This window comes from Dipodomys ordii, unplaced genomic scaffold (assembly GCF_000151885.1).
Source record: "Dipodomys ordii isolate 6190 unplaced genomic scaffold, Dord_2.0 Scaffold6, whole genome shotgun sequence".
NCBI classification, from domain to species: domain Eukaryota; kingdom Metazoa; phylum Chordata; class Mammalia; order Rodentia; family Heteromyidae; genus Dipodomys; species Dipodomys ordii.
The window spans coordinates 13,870,356-13,896,588 of NW_012267222.1; the positions used below are offsets into that span (position 1 = coordinate 13,870,356).

At 52.1% G+C, this 26,233-nt stretch overlaps 1 protein-coding gene across 1 annotated transcript in view; it reads left to right on the top strand.

Moving 5' to 3' along the window:
* The window catches only part of Myom3 (myomesin 3), a 41,116-nt gene extending 22,091 nt beyond the window's left edge, over window positions 1-19,025 (top strand). Inside the window, exons 18-35 of the mRNA XM_013032423.1 lie at window positions 1,624-1,802; window positions 2,961-3,075; window positions 3,599-3,755; window positions 4,716-4,825; window positions 6,418-6,462; window positions 7,100-7,236; window positions 7,858-8,002; window positions 8,159-8,218; window positions 8,434-8,501; window positions 10,403-10,513; window positions 11,291-11,378; window positions 12,468-12,506; window positions 12,739-12,847; window positions 14,098-14,261; window positions 15,293-15,329; window positions 15,513-15,535; window positions 17,458-17,513; window positions 18,762-19,025. Of these exons, the coding sequence (XP_012887877.1) occupies window positions 1,624-1,802; window positions 2,961-3,075; window positions 3,599-3,755; window positions 4,716-4,825; window positions 6,418-6,462; window positions 7,100-7,236; window positions 7,858-8,002; window positions 8,159-8,218; window positions 8,434-8,501; window positions 10,403-10,513; window positions 11,291-11,378; window positions 12,468-12,506; window positions 12,739-12,847; window positions 14,098-14,261; window positions 15,293-15,329; window positions 15,513-15,535; window positions 17,458-17,513; window positions 18,762-19,025 (1,907 nt within the window). The remainder of the gene's footprint in view (window positions 1-1,623; window positions 1,803-2,960; window positions 3,076-3,598; window positions 3,756-4,715; window positions 4,826-6,417; window positions 6,463-7,099; window positions 7,237-7,857; window positions 8,003-8,158; window positions 8,219-8,433; window positions 8,502-10,402; window positions 10,514-11,290; window positions 11,379-12,467; window positions 12,507-12,738; window positions 12,848-14,097; window positions 14,262-15,292; window positions 15,330-15,512; window positions 15,536-17,457; window positions 17,514-18,761) is intronic.
* The last annotated feature ends 7,208 nt before the right edge of the window (window positions 19,026-26,233 follow it).

Genomic DNA, 26,233 nt, shown 5'->3' on the forward strand with positions numbered 1-26,233 from the left:
CGGCTTTTTTCTTTTTGCTTATGTGGTGCTGAGGAATCGAACCCAGGGCCTCATGCATGCAAGGCAAGCGCTCTACCACTGAGCCACCTTCCCAGCCCAGAGCAATCTTTTTGTTTTGTTTTGCCAGCCCTAAGACTTGAAATCAGGGCCTGGGCACTGTCCTTGGGTTCTTTGTTCAAGGTTAGTGCTCTACCACTTGATCCATAGCTCCCCCTCTGGCTTCTTTGGTGAGAAACTAGAGATGAGAGTTGTGGACTTCCCTTTCCCAGGCTGGCTTTGAACACAATCTTCAGAGTTTAGCCTCTTGACTTCTTAAACTGGGGGATGGGGAATCTACTACTTGGAGTTGGAATGTAAAGCCTCATACCTCCTAGACAAGCACTCTACCACTTGAGCCACACACCCCTAGACACTTTGCTTTTATTGTAGTTTGTTTTTTTTTGTTGTTGTTGTTTTTTGTCGGTCGTGGGGCTTGAACTCTGGGCCTGGGCGCTGTCCCTCAGCTCTTCAGCTGAAGGCGAGCGCTCTACCACTTGAGCTACAGCGCCACTTCCGGTTTTCTGGTGGTTTATTGGAGATAGGAGTCTCATGAACTTTCCTGCCCAGGCTGGCTTTGAACCGCGATCCTCAGATCTCAGCCTCCTGAGTATCTAGGATTATAGGTGTGAGCCACCAGTGCCCGGCTGTAGTTTGTTTTTAAGATAGGGTCTCCAAGTCTAGCACCAGTGGCTCATGCCTGTAATCCTAGCTAACACAGAAGGATGAGATCTGAGGATTGAAAGCCAGCCTGGACAGACAAACCCTACTAGATTCTTATCTCCAATTAACGAGCAAAAAGCTGGGAGTGGAAGTGTGGCTTAAGGAGTAGAACACCAGCCTTGAGTGAAAAAGCCAAAGCAAGAGCACAAGGCCCTGAGTTCAATCCCAGCAGCACGCGCGCACACACACACACACACACACACACACACACACACACACACACACACAAGATAAGGGATCCAGCTTTAGTCTGGTCATCCTTGAATTATGATCCTCCTACCTCTGCCTCCTGAGTAGCTGGGATTACAAGTGTGAGCCACCATGCCAGTTCAGAGGCAAACAACATCGCCATCTTATAAGAACTGTCAGGACTGAGGCATGGCTCAAGGAGTAGAGCATCTGCCTCACGGTGTAGATCTGAGTTCAAGCCTCAGAACTGCAGATGAGGAGATGAGGAATCCAGAACATGGAGGCTGAGAACTCACCTTGAGTCCCTGTCACCAGCCCTGAGCCCTGGTGGTGTAGCTCTCGAGGCCCCGCCCTTGGTGCCCACCCCAGATGCTGAAATGAAAAGCCGCCTGGGGTGGGTCTGGGAAAGGCCAGGGAACCTTCCCAGCAGCGCTGAGCACATTTTGAAGAGTTAACCCTGCGGACGCCTTGGGCTGAGCTTTGTTATGAAGCCAAGGCTGGCCGGGCCTCCACTGTGCCCCGCAGAGGCGTTTCCAGGCTGGGCGGTGACTGGCTGGCAGGTGATTGGCCAGCTTGCTTCCTGACCGCCAGGCTCGCTGCCCGCATATGCAGCTGGCTGGATGGCTGCTGCCTGGCTCCTAACCACACATTCCTGCCCCATCTCTCTTCCCCCAGGCCCCCCATACGACGTGCGGGTGTCCGAGGTGCGGGCCACTTCCCTGGTGCTGCAGTGGGAGCCCCCGCTGTACACGGGCGCTGGACCAGTCACGGGCTACCGCATCAGTGTTCAGGAGGAAGGCTCTGAGGAATGGAAGCCCGTGACCCCAGATCCCATCTCTGACACCCACCTGAGGGTGAGTTCCCGCCCTTTCACCACCTTACCAGCCCAGAGCCTTCCCTGCCACTGAACACCCAAGCTAGAGCAACCCTCAGAGAGCACTTCCCTAACCTAATGGCAACAGAGGACCAGAAAGGGAGAGTGGTCTACCCAGGGTCACACAGTAAGTGGTTAGTAGGCCTGGCTGGCCTGGTGGCCTTACACTAGGTGCCCCCCCCTAAACAACGAGGTGTTTATCACACCCAGTTTTATTAGCGTTTGAATACACATATCCCTTGACCCAGAAATTCTGCTTCTAATATGAATGAAGTGTAGGGAAGCAATAAGCACATGTGTAAAGACCTAGGGCAGTGATACCCACTGTAGTACGTGGTTTATGAACTGCAGGGGTGGCTGCAGTTTACACATTGACCAGTAGGGGGAGCTGCCGGGATAAATCACAATGCATCCTGTGCCAGGAGACACATAGTCAGACCGTGTCATGCATGGGAATATTATCAAGAATATACTAGGAAGCCAGGCGCCAGTGGCTCACACGTGTGTACTCCTACCTACTTGGGAGGCTGAGCTCTGGGGACCATGATTCAAAACCATTCCAGGCAGACAAATCTGTGAGCCTCTTATCTCCAGTGAAGCACCAAAAAGCCGGAAGTAGGGGTATGACTCAAGTAGTAAAGCACCAATCTTGAATGAGAAAGCTAAATAAGAGCACAAGGCCCTGAGTTTCATCCCTGACACTGGCACAGAAAGGAGGACATGGAGGAAGAGGAGGAAGTAGAGAAGGAAGTAGAGGAGGAAGAGGTGGAGGAGGAGGAAGAGTTGTTAGGGAAGGTCTAAGGGAAAAGTCAAAGATGGCTGCAGGTCTGGTTTCCAGCTCTGGACAGAAGATCATAACCATAGAGGGCAGGGACAGGAGAGGATTCCCTTGCTGAATGTAGGAGGATGAGTTAAACTTCAAGCAGGTTCCAGGTGCCAGTGTCCAGGAGGTCAAGAAGGATGGCAGGCCCATGGAGCCCCTGGAATTCAGGATGTGCACTTTGCCTGCCTCCTCCATCCCTCCCCCCCCTCCCCCCAGCCATGGCAGCTGAGCCTCTTCAGGCCCCCTGTGCTCTGGCCAGGGTTCCAGGAGGAAGCATCTTGGTTGATCTCAGGTTTTGCTCTTGCTCTCCCCCAGGTGTCTAACCTGCAGCCTGGAAAGACGTACGTGTTCCAGGTCCAGGCCATGAATTCAGCTGGGCTGGGACAACCGTCCATGCCCACTGACCCTGTGTTCCTGGAGGATAAGCCAGGTAGGGCGGCCTGGCAGAGAGTGCCAGCATCCACCGCTGCACTGTGTTCTTGAGGATGGGCAAAGCTCTTGGCAAGATGGGGAGGAGACATGGGTGCCAGTGGCTTACACCTGTAATCCTAGCTACTCAGGAGGCTGAGATCTGAGGATCATGGGGCAGGAAAGTCTGTGAGACTCTTATCTCCAATAAGCCACCAGAAAACCAGAAGTGGAGAGTGGCCCAGTGGTAGAGCACTTGAGTCGTGCAAAAAAGAGCTCAGGGACAGCACCCAGACCCTGAGTTCAAGCCCCACAACTGACCAAAGCAAACAAAAACCATGGTACTCCAGTGGACAGGGTCATTCTAACCAGGGCAGTCAGGGAGGGACTCTGGAAGGAGGTGACATGTGAGCAGAGGAGGGGCCAGCCCCTACAGGGCCTTAGGAGCCACTGCGTGACCAGCCCACCACGAGTGTTGTGATCTTCAGGAGCAGTGGCAGACACTGGAGGGTTATTAATTACAGATCTCTGAATCTCCTCCTCAGATGCCCAGGAGATCGAGGTGGGCGTGGATGAGGAGGGCCGCATCTACTTGGCCTTTGAAGCCCCTGAAGCCCCTGACTCCTCGGAGTTCCTGTGGGCCAAAGATTACCAGGGCCCTCCCGCCCCCCAGAGGGTGGAAATCGAGGACGAAGTGAGCAAGTAAGTGAAGAGGGGAGGAGGGGCGATGGCCCAGAGCCTGGCAGAGCTGGCGGCGGGGGGGGGGGGTGCCCACATGGCCGGGCTCACAGACTGGAGGAGGCAAGGGAGGGAAGGGTGTGTTTCAGGGCCTAAAATAGTGGTGTGTGTGTGTGTGTGTGTGTGTGTGTGTGTGTGTTTTCCTGGGGCCTGAACTCTGGGTCTGGGCACTGTCCCTGAGCTCTTCAGCTCAAGGCTAGAGCTCCACCACTTGAACCACAGAAACACTTCCGGCTTTTCCTGCTTATGTGGTGCTGAGGAATCAAACCCAGGGCCTCATGCATGGGAGGCAAGCGCTCTACCACTGAGCCACCTTCCCAACCCCTGTCCCTTAGCTTTTTCACTCAAAGATGGTGCTCTATGTCTTGTGCCACAGCTCCACTTCTGGCTTTTGCTGGTTAATGGGAGATCAGAGTCTCACAGACTTTCTTGCCTGGGCTGGCTTTAAACTGCAGTCCTCAGGTCTCAGCCTCCTGAGTAGCTAGGACGACAGGCCTGAGCTATGGTTCTCTGCCGGTAGAGTCTCCCAGGGCGGCAGCTCCAGCTCCTGCTAGACGGAGCTGAAGCAGGGCAGTATTTGGCAGGGGCCTCCAGGGCCTCTCATTTCATCCACAAGGAAACCAAATCCAGAAAGCACATTAGTGACACCCAGGCTAGAGCCCTGACCAGGAGGAAGACAGCGCAGCACGGCAGCGGGCAGAGCCAGGCAATGGGCCTTTCGATGGTGCCAGGCCAAAGGAGAGTCCAAGGGGGTTCTCCAGACCCCACTTGGCTGGGGTCTGAAAAGGGGGTACAGACCGCCTGAGCCAAGGGAATTCCCCAGCTCCCAGGCCTGCATCGCCTAAGGCTCACGCGCGTGTGCACACACACACACACACACACGCACACACACACACACGCAGCATTGCTCTCCTCTTCTGCCAGGTCCAAGGTCATCCTGAAGGAGCCTGACCTTCAGGATCTGGGCATCTACTCAGTGGTAGTCACGGATGCGGATGAAGACACGTCAGCAAGCCACATGCTGACAGAGGAAGGTATGGTCCTTGTTCCCCACCACTCCCCAGGGAGACGCCCCAAGCCACAGTCCCAACACAGATGCCCCTAGAAGGCCGGCAAGGGACCACAAAGATATACACCCGCCCTTGCATGCCACCCCCTTCCTCTCACTTGACCAGTCAATAAATACCTCCTGGGCACCTGCTCTGGCCATGCACGGCTCCTTGCACTGTCCCAGGCCCTGGGAGCCACAGTGACGAATTCCCTAGGCAAATTCGCTGCACAGCAGAATCTGCATTCTTCTTGTCTCTCTTTTGTGTTTCCACTTTGGGCAAAAGGCAAAGGTTCCAGAATCCATGTTATTTCCTTCTATAACCTAAGAAGAAGAGCACAAGGATGGTCATGAGTCACAGAGGCCAGTGGCTTTGAGGCTGGGGGGTGAGGATAGGAGGGGTGAGGATAGGAGGGGTGAGGGTAGGAGGGGTGAGGATAGGAGGGGGTGAGGGCGGAGGCTACAGGACGTCGACATTTGTGGACTTGACTGGTGGTAGCTAAGGAGATTTCCCCCCCCAGTCTCCATAGCAACCAGGGCAGCCCATGCCCACCGCCTCCCCTGCTCAGCGCCCTCCAGTGCCTTTAATTCTGCCAAGAAGCAAATGCCAGAGAAGCCTAGGCTCCAACGCCAGTTCCTCAGGGCTGGGAAGCTCACAGGCCCTCTCAGACCTCAGTTTCCTCCTCTGTGCAGGGTTGTTTTGCCTGTTTTTTGGTGCCAGTACTGGGGCTTGAACTCAGGGCCTGGGTGCCATCTCTTAGCTTTTTTTTTTTTTTTTTTTTGCTCAAAGCTAGTCCTCCACTACTTGAGCCACAGCTCCACAAAGGCTTTCTGGTGGTTCATTGGAGACAAGAGTCTCATGGACTTTCCTGCCCGGGCTAGCTTCGAACCACAGTCCTCAGATCTCAGCCTCCTGAGTAGCTAGGATTACAGGGGTGAGCCATCAGCACCCCAGCTTCCCCTTCTGTACAGGGGGATTCGAAGCTCCATCCTCCCTGTCTGAAACAATATTGTTGTCCGATACAATTCAGTGATCCTGTGCACACTGAAGTTACCCACAAACCTGGCGGTGTTTGGGGGACCTTTGTGGGGGCCGAGGCGGCAGGGAGGACTTGCCATGAACCCATTCTGGGGTTCTAAAGCCACAGGAGGCCTGGGCTCTGACCCTGCAGTACACATTTACTGAGCACTTACTGAGTACTAGGGCTTCGTGTAGGTCCAACCAGCGCTCAGCTCAGCAGGAGAGACAAATTTCAGGCACAGAGGCAGCCAGCTGTGGAGGCTGTGCAGGGCTGGCCAGGCTGAAGGGCTGGGCTCAGGAGGGCAGGTGGGGCGGCACGGAGCCTAGCACGGGTGCAGGCTCCCCGGGGAGCTGGGAGAAGCCAGCACTACCAGCATGGTCTCCTTAGTGCCCAGCTCAAAGCCCTCTGTGCTCAGCCCCTGTGCAGCATGCGACCCCAGACTGCGGGGGGAAGGGGAATGGAGGATCTCTTGGGACTGCACATTATAGGACCCTGAGATGGCTCCCGTGGATCCCTGGTGTGTCATTGTCTCTGTTTCCTGCCCCTTCCTGCCTAGAGCTGAACAAGCTGAAGAAGCTGAGCCACGAGATCAGAAACCCAGGTGAGCAGCCAAGTGGCAGCTCCATGACCTGAGCAGAGCTGACTCACGTGGAGAGCCAGGAAACACCCGGGGGGCACAAGCAGAGGCAGCAGAGGCCAGGGGGGTGCGAGGAAAGGAAGCACAAGGTCCCTCATCTCCATCACCATCACCACCATCATCACCATCATCACCATCATCACCATTATCACCACCATTACCAGCACCTCCAGCAGCATCTAGATCTTAGCTCATCCAAACCTCTGCTTCCCTCCTTTGGCTCTGGGTGATGGAGCCCTGGAGCCAGTGTCACAAACATGACCAAGAGCTTTTCAACCTCCCAGTGCCCAGGCCACGCCCACCACAAATCAGAGTCACTGGAGGCGGGGTCGGACACCAGTGTTTCCCCACATCCCCCAGGATGCAGTGCCCAGCAGGGCTGGGGACCAAAGGCCCACAGCCTCTGAAGAGGAAATGCTTTTCTGAGCTGAAATAGAACCGAAGTGAGCACACAGAAAGCGTTCCTCACACCTCCAGCCCGGCCCGGCTTCCTCCAAGCTTGTCACACTTCCAAGGCCAGCCCGGGGCCCAAGGGGGCCTAGCCAGAAGCAGAGAAGGGTGAGGGCGCCCCACTCATTCCCTCCCGTCCTGTGCCTCCCAGTGATCAAACTCATCTCTGGCTGGAACGTGGATGTCCTGGAGCAAGGAGAGGTGCGGCTCTGGCTGGAAGTGGAAGCGCTGACCCCGGCGGCTGAGCTGCACCTCATCTTCAACGAGAAGGAGATCTTCAGCTCCCCGGTAAGTGGCGTGCGCTGGCTTTGATTTCCGGGTCCCTGGTTGTCTTGGGAATGTTACTTCAGGAATGGCTATGTACTCTGCTGTCCCCACAGCGTGGCTGGGCCGTGGACACTGGGCTTGTACTGCAAGGCGGGTAGGAGGCTGGGATCTCGGATGCTACCCAATGCAGGGAGATTTCTACCACCAAAGGATATTCCATGCTTCAAGAATCTTCCTAATTAATGTCCCATCAGACATCCTCATGATGGGAAAACTGCATTCACACTCACAGTTATCTAAGCCTACGTTAGCCCTGGTGACTCACGCCTGTCATCCTAGCTGCTCAGGAGGCTGAGAGCTGAGGTGGAGGTCGGGTTCAGTGCCGGTCCAGACAGGAGAGCCTGTGAGACTCTTATCTCCAATTTACCAGCAAGCCAGGACGTAGGGGTGTGGCTCAAGGGATAGAGCACTAGTTTTGAGTATAAAAGCTAAGGAACAGTGCCCAGGCCCTGAGTTTACGCCCCATTACCAACACAAACACATACACCACACACACACACACACACACACACACCAAGCCCCCCCACTTCAGGATCCTCTGGATGGGAACATTACAAAGGACCCTGGGGCTTTTCTCCCCAGAACCGCAAGATCAATTTTGACCGTGAGAAGGGGCTGGTGGAGATTATCATCCAGCACTTGTCTGAGGAGGACAAAGGATCATACACAGCACAGCTCCAAGATGGAAAAGCCAAAAACCAGATCACCCTGGCCCTGGTGGATGACGGTCAGCCTCACCTGAATCTGTCCCCCTCCCCTCCCCTTCTCGAGCGAGCAAGAGCCCTCACCCTCCAGCTCTGGGGGGCCCGCTGAGCATGACCCTCCTTCTGTTCACCCCTCTGGGGTCCTGCCTTTATACCTCTCCCACCCTGTGTGTTCACAGATTTTGACAAACTCCTGAGGAAGGCAGATGCCAAGAGAAGAGACTGGAAGAGAAAGCAAGGTAAGAGCTGCTGGTGTGGAGCCCACAAGCTTAGGCCTTGGAGAGTCTCCCCTGCAAGTCCACACCCAGCTCTTCCCTTCCTCCATCCCTGGCCTCAGATATGTCTGAGGGACCACCAGTCATTAGCAGCCTCCTCCTGGGTTGGCGTCCCCAGGCTGACCACTAGGGGGCGCCCTGACTAAACCCGGATGCCTGGGCTGTTTGTGCACCTGCAGGCCCCTATTTCCAGGAGCTGTTGCAGTGGCAGATCACAGAGGACTGCCAAGTGCTGCTGACCTGCAAGGTACGACTTACCCACCTCTGTCCCTAGGGCCCCGGGCATCTGTATGCTGAGGAGCCCTGCCACACTCTGCTCCATGCAGACTAGTAACTTTTTTTTTTTTTTTTTGCCTTCCTGGGGCTTGAACTCAGGGCCTGAACACTGTCCCTGAGCTTCTTTTGCTCAAGGCTAGCACTCTACCACTTGAGCCGCAGCACCACTTCTGGCTTTTTCTGTTGATGTGGTACTGAGGAATGGAACCCGGGGCTTCATGCATGCTGGGCAAGCACTCTACCACTGAGCCACCTTCCCAGGCCCCAGTAACATTTTATGTCATCTGCCTCATCATGATCTGGGGTACAGGTGTTGTTTGCATGTGAAAAAGTGTATAAAGAAGCTAGCTGCCGGTGGCTCATGCCTACAATCCTAGCTACTCAAGAGGCTGAGATCTGGGGATCATGGTTCGAAGTCAGCCAGGGCAGGAAAGTCTGTGAGACTCTTATCTCCACTAAACTACCAAAAAAAAAGTGGTAAAGCACTAACCATGAGCAAAAGAAGCTCAAGAACAGTGCCCAGGCCCTGAATTCAAGCCCCAGGACCAGTATTTTAAAAAAAATGTCTACACATAAAGAAACAGCTCAAGACAATAAGGTTAAAGTTAGAAGCCAGGTTTTAACCAAGCTGGCCTGACTCCAAAGTCTTAAATGCTTTGCAGCCTTTTTTTTTTTTTTTTGCCAGTCCTCAGGGCCTGGGCACTGTCCCTGAGTTTCTTTTGCTTATGGCTAGCACTCTACCACTTGAACCACAGTGCCACGTCTGGCTTTTTCTGTGTATGTGGTACTAAGGAATCAAACCCAGGGCTTCATGCATGCAAGGCAAGCACTCTACCACTGAGCCACCTTCCCAGCCCCTGTAGCCTTTTTTGATACCTGGGGAAGAACAGCATGGGCAGGGCTTTCCCAGAAACACATTCATTCAGTAAATCAAAGCACCTACCATGTGCCAGGTCTTCTGCAAAGCACCCGTCCTTCGAGAATGGAGACGAGGTCTCCTCAGCCTGTGGTCAAGGCAGAATGGTTAGAAAGCAGCCTGCCTTGTTCTTGGTTAGACATATGCAGGAAACTGATTCATCACCTTGGGGTGGGGGTGGGGTGGCGTCCTGCAGAGAGCTTCTGGGAAGACTTTCTTTTTTTTTTTTGCCAGTGCTGGGCTTGAACTCATGGCCTGGGTGCTGTCCCTGAGCTTCTTTTGCTCAAGGCTAGCACTCTACCACTTGAGTCACTGCACCACTTCTGGCCTTTTCTGTGTATGTGGTACTGAGGAATTGAACCTAGGGCTTCATGCATGCTAGGCAAGCACTCTACCACTAAGCCACATCCCCAGCCCCTGGGAAGACTTTCTGGAGGAGGTAACATCGCAGTCCCTAAGAAGCTTAGGCATTTGCAAGGAAAATAGGGAAGGGACTGAGAGGGAAAGGAAAGGCCATTGGCCAAAAGTTCAGAATCTGGAGGCCAGCAGAGACCTAGGGTGTGAGGAAGGGACCCACTGGCCTTGGCTCTGGTACGTGAGTGTCTGTGCATGCTTTGTATGTGAGGGAGTCTTGCTCGTACAAAATCACCTTCTAGGAGCTGAGTTTTTACTTAAAAAGAGAAAGCCACCAGGGGCCTGTCATCCTAGCTACTCAGGCAGCTGAGATCTGAGGATCATGGTTCAAAGCCAGCCGGGGCAGGAAAGTCCATGCGACTCTTATCCCCTTAACCACCAGAGAAACGGAAGTGGTGCTGTGGCTCCAGTGGTAGAGCACTTGCCTTGAGCTGAAGAGCTCAGGGACAGCGCCCAGGCCCAGAGTTCAAGCCCCACCACCGACAAAAAAAATAGAGAGAGAGAAAGCCCGCTGGGGTCCCCTCACACCCCACCTTCCTCAGGTGACCAACACCAAGAAGGAGACTCGCTTCCAGTGGCTCTTCCAGAAGAAAGAGGCTCCAGACGGCCAATACGACCCGCAGGCCGGGACGGGACTTCTCCGAATTGAGCAGGTGAGTGTCGCTGAGGCTCCGGGGTGCCAGGATGAGCACCGGGCAGAGTCGGCAGCTCTGCGGCAAGGGGAGGCAAGTGAGCATCACCCAGGGCTGGCGTTTACGGGGCACCAAAAACTCCATCGAGGTAACTAAAGTTGATGGTGCAGTATTCTGTGTGTGTGTGCGTGCACACACAGGCATATGACAGTGTTGGGACTTGAACTCAAGGCCTGGGAGCCATTCCTTAGCTTGTTTTTGCTAAGGTTGGTGTCCTAACAGCTCCACTTACCATTTTTTGGTGACAGAGATAAGAATCTCGGATTTTTCAGCCCAAACTGACTTCAAATCATGATCCTCAGATCTCAGCCTCCTGAGTAGTTAGGATTACGCGTGAGCCACCAGCACCCAGCAGTGCAATGTTTTTAAAAATTAAAATACCAAAACCAAATTGTCATCAGTAACAACAGAACCAGGATTACTGATTTTTTTTCCTTTTGCTTGGGTGCCAGGCCACCGCCCCTGTTGTGCAACATGGGGCTGGTCACTGTCCCACTCTGAGCTCAGCTTTCAACTGCTTCCTCAATGATTCTCCCTACCCACAGTCTAAGGCTGAGGATGGAAAAGATGTCTCCAAGTGAGGCAGCCAAGAGGAGTGTAAACTGAGGCCCAAGGAGAGAAGGGTCTTGTCTGTGTCCACACAGAGTTGGGGGCAAGCCTAGAAACCCCGCTGCCTGACTGCTGCCCAGCCATCCTGGAACCCGTGCAGACACTGCCATCTCCCCAACTTCTTTCCAGATGTCCAGGGAGCACCAGGGAACTTACAGGGCAGTGGTTTCGGATGATCGAGGGGAGGATGACACCGTATTGGACCTCACTGGCGAAGGTGGGAGCCGGCCGTGCCCGCGAGGGTCCCGGCCAGCTGTGCGGGACCACAGTGCAGCTGGACACTGTGAGATATGACCTGTGACCTAAGATCCCTGGGATCCCCGTGTCACCCGAGGGAACGAGTCACAGAGAGGGGCCGTGACCGCCCTGGTTTGCACAGCAAATCAGTCACAGGGGCCTGGTATGTGTGATGCCACAGCAAGCCCAGCCTTGGAGCCCAGGAACCAGAACACTACTGCCCCTAAAGAAGGCCCAGGCTGCGCATGAAGCTGGCTGGCTTGGCCTACAAGGGTATTGTCACGTTAGGTGTGGTGTGGTGGTTCAATCCTATAATCCTAGCTACTTGGGAGGCAGAGATCGGGGCTGGGGGGGGGGGGGGAGGGCGGGGTGCAGTTTGCAGCTAGCCCAAGCAGAAAATGTCTGGAGAATCCATCTGAACCAATGGCTGGGTGCCTGTTGCCCCAGTCATGAGGAAAGCACAGAGGCTGGGCACCGTCATCTCCTAAGAACAAACAGGGCTCACAGCCCAGGCTAGCTCAGGGCAGTCATGTGACAAAACCACACTGGAGGCACAGCTCCATTGCTAGAGGGGAGGGTAGAGTGTCTCCCTAGCAACACCAGGCCCTGAGTTTGAACCCCAGTACTACAGGAAGAAAGAGAAGAGAGAGTGAAGAAAGAAAGAAAGAAAGAAAGAAAGAAAGAAAGAAAGAAAGAAAGAAAGAGGAAGGAAGGAAGGAAGGGAGAGAGAGAGAGAGAAGGAGAGAGGGAGGGAAGGAAGGAAGGAAGGAAGGAAGGGAGAGAGAGAGAGAGAAGGAGAGAGGGAGGGAGGGAGGGAGGGAGGGAAGGAGGGAGGGAAAGACAAGAAAGTTGTTAGGTGGTTCTATCTGTCCTGGGCTCATGGAGGCCCCTGGCCCCCCTCTATCCACATCACCTCAGAGCCCCCCCCCCACTCCCAGACTGTCCAACAGAGTTTCCCGTTCCTGAGAGCAGCTCTGTGCACCACTGTGCTTTTCCAAGGCTGCCCCCACCCCCACGACAAAATCTTAGGGGCTCCCCGCCCAGCTGACCATGCTTTGTCTCCCCCCAGCCCTGGATGCCGTCTTCACCGAGCTGGGCAGAATCAGTGGTGAGTGAGCCAGCCTGCAGCTTTGCCCGGCCCTGCCCCTACCCCCCCATGCCAAAGAGCCTGGGGGGTTGGGGGCCTCCCACCAGCCCCGTCTGGAGTTAGTGTCCAACCTCCAAGCTGGGCGAGAAGCCCCTGCCTCCCCACGGAGCCCTGACCCCACCACCATCACCCCCAGAGCAGTAGAAAGAAGGCTGGCCCCAATGTGCGCCCCCTTCTTCTGTGCCTCCCCCAGCCCTCTCTGCAACTCCACTGAAAATCCAGGGCACTGAGGAGGGCATCCGGCTCTTCAGCAAGGTCAAGTACTACAACGTGGACTACATGAAGACCACCTGGTTCCACAAGTAGGTCGGCCTGGCCCCAGGGCCTGGCCAGTTGGAGCCCAGAATCTGCCTCTTGGAGGCCTCCCTCCCCCCGCCAACCCCTCCCACCAGGCTCAGTTGGCACTGATGAGGGCGGGACTCTGGTCCTGCTGTCCTCACGTGCGGTAGGGATAGGAATCAGCAGTCCCTGAAAGGCTTTCCTCAGGGAAGATGGAGATTCTGGTGGTAGGGCCATTCTTCTAGAATGGTCCTGATCCCAAGCAACAGCATCTGGGAGCTGGTGGATTGAGGGATGCAAGAACAAGGAAGAACCAATCAGGTGATGCTGCCATCGGGGGCCTCTGCAGCCTTTGCAAACCTGTGCAGCCAGGCGTCAGGGAAAGGAACAGACAGGCGTGTGGAGATGGTGACACAATTTCAGGGCTTGATAGCAAGAGGGAGAAGGTTTCCACAGAGCTAAGTCAACCCCAGACAGTGTAAGAGCAGAACTGCACCCCGTGTTTCTCATCACGTGCATGCCTCAGCCTCAGGGAGCAGACATTACTGCACACGTTCTCTAGAGAGTGCCAGGCTGACTTAGTCACAAATGAATGAGGGCCAAGGTGCAGTGGAATTTCAGGACAGTGGAGCTCTTTCGCTTTCAAAGGTTTCCAAACCCTGTGGCAAACAGGCTCAGGACACTGGGGACACAGGCTGGGAGACTTCAGGAATGAAATTGAAGTAAAGAAGGGAGAGAGTGTACATTGCTTTGGTTTCTAAAGGAATAAAAACCAACCTGGGAAGGTTTAAGATGAGAGTAAAGAGGCGAGAAAATAGTTCCTGAGGTGTCATTCTCAGCATCAGCCAGCTTGCACATAGATGATTTCCCAGAGATTTGTTGAATGAAGGAATGAGAAGTGGAATGGGGAATGAATGATTGGCTCATGAATGAAGGGTAAATGAATGAGTGATTGAATGATGAGTGACTGATAGATGAATAATTGGCTAATGGATGAAAGAATGATTGCTTGATGGTGAATGGTTGGCTGATGAATGATTGAGTGACGGTACATGGGGGAGAATGAACCAATGGGTTGATTGATAGATGACTGGTTGGATGAATGGATGGTGGGATTATGAATGGCGAAGCAGGTAGATCTGAGTGAATATCTAGTGAATGGTCTCCGCCTTTATCCCAAGGCCTTGGGGCCAGCCCCTGGAGTTGGGGCCCAGGCAGGGCAGGCTGGGCCCGCAGCCAGCCACCCTAGGCCCCACTCTGCCCTCACACTTAGGGAGAAGCGCCTGGAGAGTGGCGATCGGGTTAGGGCGGGCACCACCCTGGATGAGATCTGGCTCCACATCCTGGACCCCAAGGACTCCGACAAGGGCAAATACACCCTAGAAATCACTGCTGGGAAGGAAGCCCGGCAGCTCTCGGTGGATCTTTCAGGGCAAGGTGAGCTGACAGCTAGTCTATTGGCCCAGAAATCTGTTTAGAAAACTCCATAGGGATAGGCCTTGGTGGCTCATACCTGTCATCCTAGCTACTCAGGAAACTGAGATGAGGAGGATCGCTGTTCAGGGTCAGTCTGAGCAAAAAGTTCATGAGACCTTATCTCAGCCAGTACAAAGCCCACATCTGTCCTCCCAGCTGTGCGGGGGGAGGGAATTGGGAGGATCGTGGGTCCAGCAAACACATTCACAAGACGTCATCTCTGTAGAAGAAACTGAGTCTGACCACAGTGTATCCAATCCACTGGGGGAGGCGTCAAATAGAAGAATCATGGCCCAGGCATGAACTGAGGGGAAAAAAAGAAAAAGATAAAGAAAAAGCAGACCCCTATCTCAAAAATAACCAATGCACACCAGGCGCTGGTGGCTCACGCCTGTACTCCTAGCTACTCAGGAGGCTGAGATCTGAGGATCGCATTTCAAAGCCAGCCTGGGCAGGAAAGTCCATGACTCTCTCATCTCCTATAAACCACCAGAAAACCGGAAGTGGTGCTGTGGCTCAAGTGGTAGAATGCTAGCCTTGAACTGAGGGACAGCACCCAGGCCCAGAGTTCTAGCCCCATGACTGACAATAATCATAATCACCAATGCAACATTGAGCTGAAGTTGTGGCTTAGCAGCAGAACACCTGCCTAGCAACTGCAAAGCCCTGAGTTCAAATCCCAGTACAACATCACCACCACCACCATATGACACTGGATGTAGTAGCACACACATGTAATCCCAGCATTCAGGAGGAAAAAGGTCAACAAATTTGAAGACAGCCTAGTAGTGAGACCCTGTCTCAAAAAAAAAAAAATTCTAAAAAGAAAGAAAATCACATTGTCTTTATAAAGACTCCCCCAAATCCTGGCACTGCCGCAAGGCATTACAGCAATGGGAAGGAGAATGGAGGAGAGTGGGCGCCAAGCCCTGTCCCTGGGGGTTACCCTGCAGAGGCCCTGATGCACACGTTCCCTTCTGTCCTTCTTGTAGCTTTTGATGACGCCCTGGCTGAACACCAGAGACTGAAGTAAGCTCCCCCCCCCACCTTTCTGAGTGTGAATTGTGGGTTCCCCCGGAGTGTGGTGTGAACTGTGCTCTGGCCCCTCCTAGGAGCCCCCATCAAGCTCCACTTTCCCTCCCCCTCCTCCCCTCTCCCACAGGGAGCCCCACAATGGAACCCCTCAATCTTGTTCCTGTTTCTGTTTTCCAGAGCCTTGGCCATCATCGAGAAGAGTAAGTCCCTGACCTTTCTAGTGCTTTTGCACACGCTTTCCCGGAACTCTGGAAGGCTCTGGAGAGGCCTGAGCATTAGCCCTGTGAAGACAACAGAGGCACAAGGAGCCGAAGGAGTCCTGAGGCTGTGGGCTGGACGTGCCCCGTCCGGGTGTGGTGCTGAGCAGACACCTTGGCGGGCCAGGAAGGCAGGGGACGGGGACGGTGACACGGGCTGGCCTTCCTGAGAGGGCTGTGGGAAGGGGACCGTTTAAAACGGAAGCTGCCTGATCTAGTCCAGGGTCAACCCTGCGCCCAGAGGGACAGAGGAACCACCTCTGAGCTGCCAGGGTCGCCGCTGCACCTGCTCTCAGCGTGAGCCAGCATGGATGGCCCAGGGCTGGGTGTCTGGCCAGCCGTGGGAAGTAAGGATTCAATGAGAGACGCAGCCCCAGAGCTCTGCCAGCCTGCCCCTGTGGAAGGAGCCTGGACAGGAACCACCAGCACAGGGATGTCTGCGCACTTCCTGTGTGGTGCCAGTGTCCCCAGTGTCCCCAGGAGTTGAGTTCAGGACCGCCATCCACCCATGGAGAAGTGTGAGCAGCCACAGCACAGAGCCCCTCCGTAGATCAGCCAGTTCAGCGCACTGACTCAGGCAGAGAACAGCGTAGGCCCTGATCCCGCTAACCACCTATGCCCAGCCCAGATGACCCCTCCCGTCCCGTCCTGCCCTGTCTCTAGACAGGACACCCCATCCAGGACTCTCATAGAGACAATCTGAAGTCACCAGCCTGGGAATCAGGCCGTGGAGAACACACAGTTCCCCCAGCCACGGAGGACTGGGGACAACATGTGCCCCCCACCCCCCACCCCACCCCCACCTCGCCTCCCTGCCATCTGTGGGACGCAGCCCCTGCGTCAGGCTCTTCGCACTTCCTCCCCTCCCACAGCCTAAGGAACACATTTGGCTTTCCGCTCCATGAGTTACAGTCACAGGCTCATCCTCCCACCCACAGGGGCCTCTGAGTCTCTCCTTGACTCCAAAGGCCTGAGTCCCATTCTTCCTGACCTCCTCTCGGTCCACTCCCTTAGTAGATTGGCCACACGCTCGTGGCAATGTTGCCAGTTTAAGTTCAGAGCAATCTCGTCTACCTTCTTTGTTGAGGACAGGGACACCTCACTGTCCTCTCCAGGTACCACAATCATAATGACCTAAAAGCAGAAACATACTACTTTTCATATCTTCTACCCAAGAACATGAGGGTGAGCTTTAAAGATTTCCACCCAAAATAATGCTTTCAAATAACCCTCCACACTGAGCTGGGTGTTGTAGCACACACTGTAATCCCAGCTACTCAAGAGGCAGAGATGGGGAGGATCAGGGTCCTGCGCCAGCCTAGACAAAAGTTAGCTAGGTAGACCCTATCTCAAAAGCAGGTCAAGTATGGTGGTACATGCATATAATCTCTCCTAGGTAGGAGATGGAGAAAGGAGAATTGTGGTTCTAGGGCAACCCAGGGTCCCTATCTGAAAAAAATTAAAACAGAAAGGACTGGGGCATGGCTCAATTGTTAGAGCACTTGCTTAGAAGTCCTCAGTACTGCTGGCCACCAGTGGCTCACACCTGTAATCCTAGCTACTCAGGGAGCTGAGATCTGAGGATCATAGTTCAAAGCCAGCCAGGACAGAAACATCCGTGAGACTCTTATCTCCAGTTAGCCACCAGAAAACTGGAAGTGGCACTGTGGCTCAAATGGTAGAGCGCTAACCTTGAGCTGAAGAGCACAGGGACAGTGCCTAGGCCCAGAGTTCAAGCCCCACAACTGGCAAAAAGAAAAGAAAAGAAATCCTTGGTACTGCCAAATAACTTAAGTACGACTCAGCTTTCAGCAAATCTGCAGCTGGCAGAAGGTTCACCACTGGGGTCTCTTGTTTCTCTCCAGATCGTGCCAAGGTGGTACGGGGCCTGCCGGACGTGGCCACCATCATGGAAGACAAGGTACTGACCCTCCTGGCCCTCGGCCTGTAGATCCACACTTGTGTTCTCCCGGGGAATCCATCCCAGATCACCACCAAACAGTGTCACACAGTGGACTGAAGAGCCAGCGGTGGCTGAGGGGCCAGAGACTGAGCCTGCCACAGTCAGCCGAGTGACCACAGCTCACTGACAACGTAGAGTTGAATGTGAGCCACTGAGCCTGTGGTCAGCACCATGTGGTGCTCAAATGGCTCTGCCCCATCTCTCTGGAGAGCCCTGGGTGTCACCAACTGTCATCTGTGACCAATTTCTAACTGAATCCCTGAAAGCCCTTCCAGGGCCAAAATTATGTAGATCTAGTGTTTCCTCCCCCCCCCAAAAAAAAAAATCACAGCAACAAACTAGGCATGGTAGTGCATGCCTGTAATCCCAGCTGAGGCTGGAGGGTCTTGAGTTCCAGGATAGCTTGGGCTGTGTACAAAAACTCTACCAGCTACCCGTATGTATGGTGCTATTCCACAAACAGGCGTTAGCTAAGGATTGAGCCCCCCAGTAGTTAAAGGATTTATTCAAGGCTGAGACTCATGGCCAGGCAATCTAATTCCAGATCCTGTGCCCAGTGTTAGAACTCTCCAGAAGACTTTCAAATACAATTCATAAGTCTTCATGCTAAAGCCATATTCTCTCTCTCTCTCTTTTTTTTTTTTTGTCAGTCATGGGGCTTGAACTCTGGGCCTGGGCCCTGTCCCTGCTCTCTTCAGCTCAAGGCGAGCACTTTACCACTTGAGCCACAGCACCACTTCCAGTGTTCTAGGGGTTTATTGGAGATAAGAGTCTCACGGACTTTCCTTGCCGGGGCTGGCTTTGAACCGTGATCCTCAGATCTCAACCTCCTGAGTAGCTAAGATTGCAGGCGTGAGCCACGGGCGCCCGGCCTTAAAGCCATATGATCTTACTTGCTGGTAAAAATCACAATGCCATGTACCTTAAAAAGCAAGTAAGCAAAATACAGGCCATTTTGAGCCAGCTACTTCCCAGCAAAGAAGGGCCTAAAATTCTAACCAGTCTGTTTGGCTGTAGAAAGGCAGATGATGGAGAGGGCGAGGTGGCAATAAAATGCCTGTGCCTTTTATGGATTCAATAAAACACACACAATGAATTTGCCCCAGGGAGCTGCGTGTATTAAGAGCTCTCTAAGAGCATAATGGTGAATGTCAAGTTCAAGTTACAAAGCCGCAAGACTGTTCTCTTCCTGTCCATTTGCAACAGACCCTGTGCCTGACCTGCGTCATCTCAGGAGACCCCGCCCCGGAAATCTCTTGGCTAAAGAATGATCAGCCTGTCACCTTCCACGACCGTTACCGCATGGAGGTGAAGGGGACAGAGGTCACCATCACCATCGAGAGGGTCACCAGCGAGGACAGCGGGCGGTACGGCGTCTTCGTCAAGAACAAATATGGCTCTGAGACGGGCCAGGTCACCATCAGTGTGTTCAAACATGGAGACGAGCCCAAAGAGCTGAAGAAGAAGTGACGGGAGAGTCTAAGCACAGCCGCCTGAGATCCAGCGGGCATGAACCAGCAGAGCCAACCAAGAGGGTCACAGCCTGGCACAGGCCACAGGGGAGGGAGGGAAGGAGGAAAGGAAGGGGGGAGGGAGAGAGGGTGGGGTCCAGGGTGGAACCCAACACAGGAGGGTAGAGAGGAAAGGATACAGCAAAGGAGAGAAGCAAAGATCTCCCTGGGGTCCTGAGAGGCCCCAGGATGGCGGGCAAGCACCAGACTTGGAGCAGGAAAACTTGAAGACCTTGTGTTTCTCATCTCTCAAACGGGCATCTGTACTCATGCTACAGGTTCATTGATGAAAATCCCTTGTAAGCCATTAGCTGACATCCTCCACCACAGACCACTTTACTCTGCAGGGTGGGGGCACTTGGCCGCTCTTTTTCAGTCACCACAACTGTAGATGGGCTTGAGATCCCATATACTAAAGGCCACACACACACCCCAACTCCACCTAGAACTTCCCAAGCCCAGCTGTGAGCAGTGCCAAGATCGGTGGGCCCTGCCATCAACCAGCCATCACATTTCTCTACTTATTTCGATCCACCTAAGTTCAACCCTCACTGGGAGTTCAGCACATGCCAAGCTGAGAACAGGGCTGAGAACTGGCTCGCTAACTCCTGAGGCCCAATCACAGATGGGAGAATGCTTCCCCTCGCCCAGGCCCCACCCAGAAGGAAGTCTCAGTCCAATAGGGAGGGCAGCCTGAGCTGGTAACCACAGGACAGCGTATGGGAAATAATAATGAGAGGACAAGGATTAGGAAGTAGAGTGGTACCATGGTGCTGGGGGCTGGGGGTGAGCTTTTTATTTACAAAAAGGAAAACTCTCCAACAATAGGCAGAATTGATATTAGGCTCTGCAAAGTGAATCCAGATTTGCCTTGAGATGAGAGAGGGACAGGGGAGGAGAGGAGCATGCTGGGAGCAGAGGGGAGGAGCAGGTGCATGCTGGGAGCAGAGGGGAGGAGCAGGTGCGGCCCCCTGGGTGACCTTGCCAGGTATGGAGCCTGATGTGGCACAGGCACTGGTTGGCTTTGCTTGATGGATCTCAGCACACAGCTGGGCATTTCTTTGCCCTCGTTTCCTTCTTTAATAAATAACATGGGCAGGATAACATGGGAGTTATAAAAATTGCTGTGAAAGCTTAGGAAATCCTAAAGGAGAAAATAAACATCTGTGCTCCCAATCACCAGTAGGGACCGCCTGCCTCTGACTTCTGAAATGACTTCCAAATCAAAAGATAAAAACCACATCCCACTCACCAGCTACTTGCGCATTGGGCTTGGTGGCTTCCATTCCACCTCTGCTGAGGGGGAGGTGGGAAGGGGAGGGGGCAGGAGTCCTGGCATGAGTTCAGGGCACCATGAAGGTCTTAAAGGCAAAGACTCCTGGGTTTCAAACACCCTCCTGCCACCCAATGGCCAGGGAGTTTACAAAATGCTTTCCCTTTTCCTGAGCTACAGTTCCCCATCTATAAAACAAGCATGTGAGATGATGATAAGCTCTCTCAACTGACAGCTACCATTTTTATTACTTCCCACAACTCTATATGCTTTTCCCTTCCCATGAAGATGTGGTGTACAAAAAGACTCCATCCACCGGAAACCAGTGGCTCATGCTGATGATCCTCGTTCCTCAGGAAGCTGAGATCTGAGGACTGCAGTTCAAAGCCAGCCCAGGCGGGAATGTCCATGAGACTCTAACCAACCACCTAAAAGCCAGATATGGAGGTATGGCTCAAGTGGTAGCGCACAGCCTTGAACAAAAAAGCACCCAGAGACAGCACCCAGGCCCTGAGTTCAAGCCCCAGGACACACACACACACACACACACACACGAAAAAGACTCCATCCGAATACACCCTCCCACTTGCAGACAGACATACAGTATCTGAGACAACTGGTGGCTCTTTTCCCAATGTCAATGAAAAAGGTCCCACGTCTTCTCTGTCTGGGATGGAACATGGTGAGAGCGCCCCCTGTTGGCACAGCTTGTGTTTGTACTCAGCCCAGCAGGGGTTTGGGGATGCTTCTGGATGAGGTGGCAGTTTAAGAGCAAGGACTGGTCCCTGCTTGGCTGTATTAAGCCTGTAACATATTAATCATAGGGTTTTCTTTTTTGTTCTTTTTTTTTATTTGCTTTGTTGTGTTTTTGATTCCTGGTCTGATCATTCCAATATCTCTGGCAAACCTGTGTGTGGTTCTGAGGCCCACTCTGTCTCTTCTATGTGTTTTGCCTCTAAATCTGCTTGATAATTGATTGGTGAAAGGCAGACATAGTATGCCAGGTCAAAAGAGATGTGACAAATAACAGATTGGCTCTTAATGAAGTCATGGTAAGATGTGGGGGAGGGGAAGCGTTCTCCCATCTGTGATTGGGCCTCAGGAGTTAGTGAGTCAGCAGTCTAGACTGAGAGCTCCTGCCTCTGGGTATGGGGGAGACAGACAACTAGAGAAGCTAGAGCTAGGTAATTTCCCTTTCCTCAGGAGATTAGGCTCTAGTTTAAAAAAGAGTGGTTTTTGTTTGTCTTCTTGTTGGTGGTACAGCTTGAACTCAGGGACTGGACACTGTCCCTGAGCTCTTTTCAAGTCTAATGCTCTACCACTTTAAGCCACAGTACCACTTCGGGATTTTGAGTAATTAATTGGAGATAAGAGTCTCACGGGGACTTTTTTGCCTGGGCTGGCTTGGACTCAAGATCCTCAGATCTCAGCCTCTTGAGTAGCTAAGATTGTAGGTATAAACCACCGAGTTTCTTTCTAATTCCAAGCTCTAGTAAGAAGACTAGAATGCTCTAGCTTGTTTCAAAATGGTTATTTTATTAATTAATTTGTTTGTTGCTGGATGAAAGTGGCTCATACCTGTAATCCTATATATATATGTATGTGTGTATACATATATATATACTTATCGCACATATATATGTATGTATATAATATATATATATCATGTTATATATATATAATGTTATATATATATATATATATATATATATCATGTTTATATATATATATCCCTTTCCCTACTGGAAGTCAGAAGGGATTTTTCTGTGCTCTTCAATGTGAGAACTTAGGCCAGTTCCTGGAGGTAAAGCTCAAACACTTCAAAAATTGCAAACAACTTTAAGCAATAGTGGGGGGCCCTGGTAGGGTCTTCACCTCCATCTCTCCTGCATTTCTTGAGCCCAGCCAGGGTAGGCAGCGGTGGTGCAGCCAGCCCCCCACACACCCCATTCCCCCTTCATTTTAACCAGGAAGCCCAGCCTTCATTTACCTCTCCCAACCTGTCCCAGAAGCCTCCTCCCTTGACCTCTGGGGGCCCACTATCCCCAGCAGCCTGTTTATGATCCCCTTTTGCCCCTTCTATTATTCTTCGTCTGGCTCTTCCTGGAAAGCAGCTCCGTTGGTCCACCCTGATCCCTAGTATCCTGTAAGGGACCCAGAACATCAGAAACTTTGCCTCTTCATTGGCAAAACTCAAAAGCTACACACGATCCCAGTATTCTCCAGGAACTCAATGGATCTCCCACAAGGCTGTTCTTCCAGAGACAGGCTGGCTGTGCAGGTTGGCAGAAGACCAGCCAGCTTGTAAGAACACCCCCCTCCATCGCCTGCCCCACACTAGCTATGCCACCTTCACAGCCCAACCCAGTACGATCCTAGCCCTAAACATTCAAAGCATGAGACACGAAGAGCCTAAGCAGCCAGAGCCCCCACCAGGAAACAACTGGCCTGTGTAATAATTAATGATTACTAGGCCTCAAGCCACCACTCCAAGCAGATGCTTTCAATACTTCAGAACTTCCAAATAGCTTTAAGCAACTTGAATGGCATCTTCACACCAAAAATAGTCTCAGAAGCAACACTCTCCAGATGTCTCTAGTTCAAGGAAGCCAGGTCTTTTCATGTTCAGGATTTGAGAAACATCCAGCTATAGAGGGTGAGGGAAATACCTGGGTTAAAAGGAAAGACAAATTTTACAACCAAAGAGAAATGGGCTCTTGCTTGGCCTGGGGCCTCCCAGAAACCCATGCTCTCTTTTCCATACCAGCAAATCTAAAGAAAGAGAAATGCATGCCACATGAAGGCCTTTTTGTTCCACTTACAGAAATTTTCCTGATAAAACCAGGTGCTGGTGGCTCATGCCTATAATCCTAGCTACTCAGGAAACTAAAATGTGAGAATCAGGGTTTGAAGCCAGCACTGGGCAAATGGAAAAAAAAATAATATTCAAAGGCAACTATCAATTTTAAGGACTCAGGCTCGATGAAGTGCTCATTTAGACCTGGTGCCAAAAAGCCACCCTAGACCATGAGGAATATTCCATTTAATCCTTTCCACAGCTCTTGAGGGGGAGATTACTATTCTAATGCTCTAATACTCATTCATTTCTTTCAAAAAATCATGCACGGAGGTCCTCCTATGAGTCAGGGCCTGTGGTGGCCAGTGGAGTCTTTTCTTGGCAGGAAGGATTGAATAAGCAAATGACCAGATAAGCACAGCCCTGTCCATGCTGAGTTTGGGCAGCATCTGTGTTGGGGGCCTGGTTGCCAGCTGATGGGATTTGGGTGCTTGGATTCTAAAGTGTCTGAACTAATCAATAAATTAATCCCTTGATAGATCCCTAACGTGATGTTATTACTGGGAGATGGTGAAAAGTAGGGTGTGTGGCCTGATAGAAGTAGGTCACAAGTGGTGAACCCTGGAAAGATATATTTTGTACCCTGCCCCTCTCTCTCCTCTTTACCTTTCTGTCCTGTCCCTCTCCTCTTCCTCTTCTTCCTCCTCTTCCCCCCCCCCTCTTCTTCCCCTCTCTCTCTCTCCTTCTCATCTCACAATTGCTCTCTGCTTCCTGGCTGCCAGGAGGTGAGCCACCTGTGCCACATTGCCCTTGCCATGTCCTTGCTGCTCTTACTTCATGCCCCAAGTAAGTCTTTCTTGCCTTCAATTGCTTTTCCCAGCACTGAGAAACCCACATGCTCAGCAATTCCATGCCTAGGAAAATTCCCGAGAGAGTTGAGAACTGGATTCAGACAGATGCCTGTGCATCAGTGTTCACAGCCATGCCATTCATGAGACCCAAAAGGTGGGAACACTCCAAGCATCCATCAATAAATAAATGTACAGGCCTGGGAATGTAGCTTAGTGGTAGAGTGCTTGCTTAGCCTGCATGAAGCCCTGGGTTCGATTCTTCAGTACCACATAAACAGAAAAAACTGCAAGTGGCTTTTTGGTTCAAATGGTAGAATGCTAAACTTGAGCAAAAGAAGCTCAGGGACAGTACAGTGCCCAGGCTCTGAGTTCAAGCCCCAGGACTAGCCAGAAAAAAGAAAATGGAAATTAATGTATATCCCAACACAGACATATAATGGAATATGACTCAGCCTTTAGAAGAAAGGACATTCTAATACCAGCCACAGAATGAATGAACCTTGAAAAACAGACACAGACTGATAAATATCACCAGGCATGCTGGCATAAGCTTGTAATTCCCACTCTTGGGAAGTTAAGGCAAAAGAATTGAGAATTCAAGGCCATCTTGGACTACATACAGAGACTCTGTCTCTAAACCAACAGACAAGCTTGGCATTGGTGGCTTTCACCTGTAATCCTAGCTACTCAAGAGACTTTGAGCCAGAAAGTCCATGAGACCCTTACCTCCAATTAACCTGCAAAAAGCCAGAAGTAGAGCTCTGGCACAAGTGGTAGAACTCCAGCTTTAAGTGGAAAAGGCTAAGGAACAGTACTCAGGCCCTGAGTTCCAGCCCTAGTGCTGGCACCAAAAAGCACAATCATATCATATGACTCTACTTAAATGAGTTACCTAAACTAGGCAAAAATCACAGACGGGTAGTAGAATGCCAGTTCCCAGAGCCAAAGTGGGAGGGAATATAGAGTTATTTAATGGGTGTAGACTTTCTGCTTGGGATGATGAAAATGTTCCAAAAATACGCAGTGGTGGAGGTTACACAACGTGCAGACTGTCCTTAGTACCATGTGAATGTGTGCCTGAAAAGAATTCAAGTGGTAAATCATATGCCATGTTTGTTGTAACTTTAATTTTAAAGATCAGTTGAAACATAATGGCTCTGCATGGTAGCCTGGGCTTGGTAGTTGTGAGGTCTGAACAGGGACACCTCCCTCCCTCTTGGCTAAGTTTCTGCCCAGTATCTGTTTCCTAGGTAACTGGCACACCTGGAAGCAGTCACCTTCCTCTCCTGCTAGGTCATATCCAGGGCCATCTCTGGTCACATGCTTCCTATCTGACCTTTGGAGGGTCCTAGACCCTGAGGTCACATCCAGATCCAGTGTGGCCACACTTTTCTCCCACCTGGCCACATCTCTTCCTGTCCCTGGCCTAGATAAGTCCTGGCCCAGGAGTAGGTCCCCCACATTCCCCCTCCCCTTTCCTTTTCAGCCATACCTCTCCACCTTGCATGGTGGGGGCAGCAGTTTGGTAAATAAACTTCTTTTCCTACCTGAATAGCCCGTGGTGTTCTCTTCATTGGCTATCTAATGAAACCTACCTATTTAATATACCTTACAGTAGTCAGTGAGCAACACACCCAGCCCAGAGCTGGAAGCCACACTCCACACTGCATTATCAAGGCCAGCCTCTCTGAGAAGGTGACATTGGGACTGAGACTTGAAATGTGAGAGAGGGTCAGCCACATAGAGAATGAAGGCCCCAGGGAAGGTACCACTCACAGGGAAAAGAGCCAGGGAGAAGCCACAGTCATGCTCCTCCTTTCTTTCCAACTGGTCCTTTCTCCAGATAACCTGGCAAGCTGTGTCCTGAGAATATGGGCACGTGTTCATAGCTACCCCATTCATGAATTAAAGATTTCACTGGGTCTAAACCCAACTAATTCAATAGATAAAGGCTAATGTTTGTTTGTCTGTGCCAGTCTTGGGACTTGAATTCAGGGTCTGGTTGCTGCTCCTGAGCTTTTTCTGCTCAAGGCAAGTGCTCAAACACTTTAGTTTGTCATAGCTCCACTTCCAGGTTTGTGGTGGTTAATAAGAGTCTCAGAGTCCTTCCTTTTCAGCCATGCCTCTCCAGCACGCACGGAGGGAACAGCAGTTCGGTAAATAAACTTCTTTTCCTGCCTGAGTAGCGTGTACTGTTCTCTTCATCGGCTACCTAATGAAACCTACCTATTTAATATACCTTACAT